This window comes from Penaeus vannamei, chromosome 7 (genome assembly GCF_042767895.1).
Source record: "Penaeus vannamei isolate JL-2024 chromosome 7, ASM4276789v1, whole genome shotgun sequence".
Lineage (NCBI taxonomy): Eukaryota > Metazoa > Arthropoda > Malacostraca > Decapoda > Penaeidae > Penaeus > Penaeus vannamei.
In genome coordinates, this window is record NC_091555.1 from 6,055,430 (window position 1) to 6,060,329 (window position 4,900).

Sequence of the window (4,900 nt, forward strand, 5' to 3'; positions counted from 1 at the left end):
AAGATGGAAGAGGAGGAGGGGGAAGAAGAAGGAAAAGGAGAGGAAGGGAAAGAGAGAAGAAGAAGGAAGAGGAGGAGGGGGAAGGGAGATGGGGAGGGGAAGTGGAGGGAAGGGGAAGAAAGGAATAAAAATGAGAAAAAAAGAAGAACAAAGGGGGGAAAGTAGAAGAAAGGGAAAAGGAGAAGAAGAGAGAAACGGAGAGGAGGAGGAAGGGAAAGGGAGAAGAAGAGGGAAGAGGAGGAGGGGGAGAAGAAGATGGAAAGGGAGAGAGGGAGGAAGTGAAAGGGGGAAGAAGAAGGAAGAGAAGAGAGGGAAAGGAAAGAAGAAGGAAAGGGAATAGAGAGAAGAGGGAAAGGGAGAGGAGGAAGAGAAAGGGAGAATAACAGGGAAGAGGAGGAGGGGGGAAGTGGATAGAAATGGAAGAAAGGAATAAAAATGGAAATGTCTAATAAATCATATCTCGGAGATAATTGAAATCCAGATAAGTGTCAGATGGCTGTGTTCATATCATATCTGTTTGTTTTTTTCAGCTATTTATCTAATAAAATCTACATTTCCTAGAAAGAATTGATAACTCTGATAACGATGATGATGCAGGCTAAAGAATCATGATCATAATTATTTCTGTTATGACCGTTGTTGTTGTAACTGTTATTATTATCATTATCATTTTATAATCATTATCATTATCATTATTTTCATTATTATTATCATTATTTTCATTATTATTATCATTATCATTATCATCAGCAGCAGCAGCATTTTTGTTATTATTTTCATTGATACTATTTCTATTATTATTTTATTATCATTATGATTATTATTGCTGTTATCTTATGTTATTTTACTACTCTTAGCTTTTCCTTATTATCATTATTATAACTATCATCATTATCATAATCATTATTGATATTATTATCATTGCTATTATTATTATTATCATTATTGTTATCATTATTATTATTATTATCATCATTATTATTTTCTTATTAATATCATCATCATTATCATTACCATTATCAATATTATCATTCTCATCATTATTTTCATTGTTACAATTATCATTAATTTAATCATTACATTTACTATTATCATCATCGCTACCATTATTACCACTATCATTATTGTTAGCACTATTGTTACTATTATCATTAATATTAATATTATTATTTTGTTATTATTGTTATCATTACTATTATCATTATCATCATCATCATTATCATCATCATTAATATTATCATTATCATTATTATTATCATTATTTTTGTTGTTGCTGTTATCATTATTATAATCATTATTGTTATCATCATTATCATTATCATTACTATCAACATTACCATTATAATCACTATCATTATTATCATCACTATTAGCATTATTGGTATCATCATTATTATTACCATTATTGTTATTATTATTATTATTATTATTATTATTATTATTATCATTATTATTATTATTATCATTATTATTATTATTATTATCATCATTACTATTATTATCATTGCTGCTGTTGTTGCTATAATCATCATCATTATAATTTTTTAAAGTTATTATTATCATTAGTAGTAGTAGTATCATTAGTGTTAATTAGTGCTTATTATTACTATTACTGATGTTGTTGCTGTTATCATTATTATTATCATTATTATCATTGTTATTGTTATTATTAATACTACTGTTATTGTCATTATTATTATCATTATTATTATCATTGCTATTATTATCGTTATTATTATTGCCATTATCGTTATTGTTATTATCATTATCATTATCATTGTTGTTGTTGCTATCATTATCATCACCATTATTATCATTACTATCACCATCAATGTGATTACCATTATTACAATTGTATTGGAATTACAATTATCATTGTTACAATTACCACCATTGTTATTATTATCATCACTGTTATAATTATCATCATTGTTATAATTATCATTATTATCATCATCATCATCATTATTATCCTCATCACCATTAGAAGTTGTCGCATAGTATCCCTTAAGCGTTATTCAGCCATCATGCATTTCACACAATCAGGCGACACAATTACAGCTTATTAGAGAATTACGTGATCAGCTTGTATGCTAATGTGTTGGTTAGGTTCACCTCCCAACTGCGTGTGTTGCATAACTTCTCGTGAAACCAAGATGCAATGCACTGCATACATGCATACAGACAAATGTACCTACACAAGCGAGCATACATAAACACGAAGTCAAACGTGACTGATATAGATCGACAGAAAGTAAACATACCTACTCGCATACACAAAAAACAGACAGAAATACATATTCGCAAATGCACACGAACACACATACACAAGTGCACACACCAGTACGTTCAAACACGGCCCCTACACGCATAGAAAAATAAAAAGACAACACCTTTTCCCCTGTTTTGCATATAAAATACAAACCTTACACGGTCCTCGACCCCGGCAAGACATCAGTCGGAAATATTATATTCATTTCATTTATATGTATGGATTTTAGAACGCATAAGGAACAGAAACCTGCGCTCACGGTGAGACAGTGCACAAGAAGCGCTATGTCAGAGTTTAGGAAAAAAGTAAGACGTGTTTTGACAGTTGTTGTTATCTATGGTAGGTCAGGTAATCTTGTAGTTGTTGTAGACGTACAGTAGGAATTATAGTGGTGATGGTGATGAGGAGGATGTAGTTGTAGTAGTAGCTACATAACAGTAGTGGTGTTGAGCGTAATAATGTAACCAGTAGTGAAAGTGATACTAATAATTATAGTAGCAGTGTAGTGCTGTCGGTGAGTGTAATAATAGCTATATACATAGTTGGAGTTCCTGTAACTATAATGTTCGTAGTTAACACTCTTTCTCTCTATCTATTTATCAATCTCTATGCATCTCTCTGTCTCTGTTCCATACCGATAAGGGTAACATTTTTCCACTCCCGTTCTCATTTCAGCGAACTGTCAAAAGGGGTGAATAACCTGTCAATTTTTGTTGACATCCATACCAAGATTTTATTTTTAGAGTTTTTTTTTTTTTACATCTGCAACAGCACACACACTCTCTCTCTCTCTCTCTCTCTCTCTCTCTCTCTCTCTCTCTCTCTCTCTCTCTCTCTCTCTCTCTCTCTCTCTCTTTCTCTCTTTCTCTCTTTCTCTCTCTCTCCCTCTCTCTCTCTAACAATCTGTCTGTCTGAATTTGTTTATACATATATATATATATATATATATATATATATATATATATATATATATATATATATATATGTATGTATGTATGTATGTATGTATGTATGTATGTGTATATAAATATATGTACATACACACAGGATAAAAGCACTAATAGAGGATCAAAACGCTGAAAAAATGCAGAAAAAATGAAATAATTCCAAGAGAAAATAAGAAAGAACGCGAAGGATAGAAGAAAAAAATAAGACTGTGAGAATAATAGGAAAAATAACACCAGAATATGGACGAAAGAGGGGGGGATATGACATACGATAAGAAGCCAGTGAGAGAAGCAAGCGAACAGGAAAGAAAACGCGACAAGATGAGAAAATACAGAAGAACACACAAGTGGAAGAGCAAAGAGCAAACGATAGGAACAAGAGAAAAGAACAAGTGAACAAAAAGCAAAGAGAATTACGGTAAACCAAAAGAGCATAAAAAAAAGATGATAACCTTACCTCTTCTTCCATTGTTCCAGCTGATCACCGCGTCCGATTCCTCGCAAAAACACAAAGCGTAGCAGTGTCTCGATGCGTCGTCAAGGAAGTCCCGAAGAATATATACTTTCTCCCTCTTCAAAAATAAATCATAATAACAATCATAATGAATAATAATAAGGATAATAATGATAATTATGATAATAAATGAATAAATAAATCATTCAAATTGACTCCTATTTTTTTCTTACACACGTTTCGATCAAAGACAATTCCACTTCTTACGTACAGAATAATAGGCCGATAGATATCAAAATAAACAATCCTGAAGACGGAGATACAGGTACACAGACTCGATCAGACAGACGGCTTCACCAACACTCTCATTAGGGTAACGAGAGAGCACGGGAGGCTAGCGGTACCCCTTATCTTATCGCCTTATCAGCTGTTCGTGGAGGTGGTGTTTCTGACAGTGGTTTTGCTGTTGCTTGCCTGAGTCACGGAGCATGTCTTGTGATCTGGTACAGGGAAGTGTTACGTGAGTGGAGCTGCGTGTTGATAGAAGTTCATGGGGAGAGGGATTGGAGAGAAAATAGGTGGAGGGAGAGCTAGAGAGAGAGGGGAGGGAGGGGGAGAGAGAGGGAGATTAAGTGGGAGAGACAGAGAAATATGCCTATATATATATATATATATATATATATATATATAGAGAGAGAGAGAGAGAGAGAGAGAGAGAGAGAGAGAGAGAGAGAGAGAGAGAGAGAGAGAGAGAGAGAGAAAGGAAGATAAGTATTTCCACCACAGCCAGACAGACACAGATATAGATAGATAGAGTGACAGAGAAGAACATCTGCCAAGTATTGCCAATACTAAGCCTTTTAGTCTCAGGAAACTCAATATTGACCAAGAGAAATTTGACCAATTTTTGCTTTTTTTTTTTTTTTTGTCTTTTCAGTTGTTTGTCTGCGGGAGAATTTCCGTGTAGCAATCTCATCTAAAGGTAATATATCTTATCAAGAGTTATTTTTGTTTTATCTCTATCGATTTCTATTAAACATTGCAGACCCAAACTAACTGTACGTGTTCGTTCATATAGAGAGAACTGCAGTAGTGGTGATGATCGCAAGGAACATAACCATACCCATTAATATGATAACAATTATTTAAATGTTGATGATAATGATAATGATGATTTTTGATGATATAGATCAGTGTTTCCCAAACTTTAATGGGTGCGACCCTAAA

General features: G+C 33.1%; 1 protein-coding gene across 1 annotated transcript in view; it reads right to left on the reverse strand.

Moving 5' to 3' along the window:
• Nucleotides 1-4,055, reverse strand: part of LOC113827357 (uncharacterized) — a gene marked incomplete at its 3' end in the record, with an annotated part of 15,149 nt that extends 11,094 nt beyond the window's left edge. The window contains 2 exon segments of the mRNA XM_070123459.1: nucleotides 3,677-3,791; nucleotides 3,945-4,055. Coding sequence (XP_069979560.1) covers nucleotides 3,677-3,688 — 12 coding nt within the window.
• Between the last annotated feature and the right edge of the window lie 845 nt (nucleotides 4,056-4,900).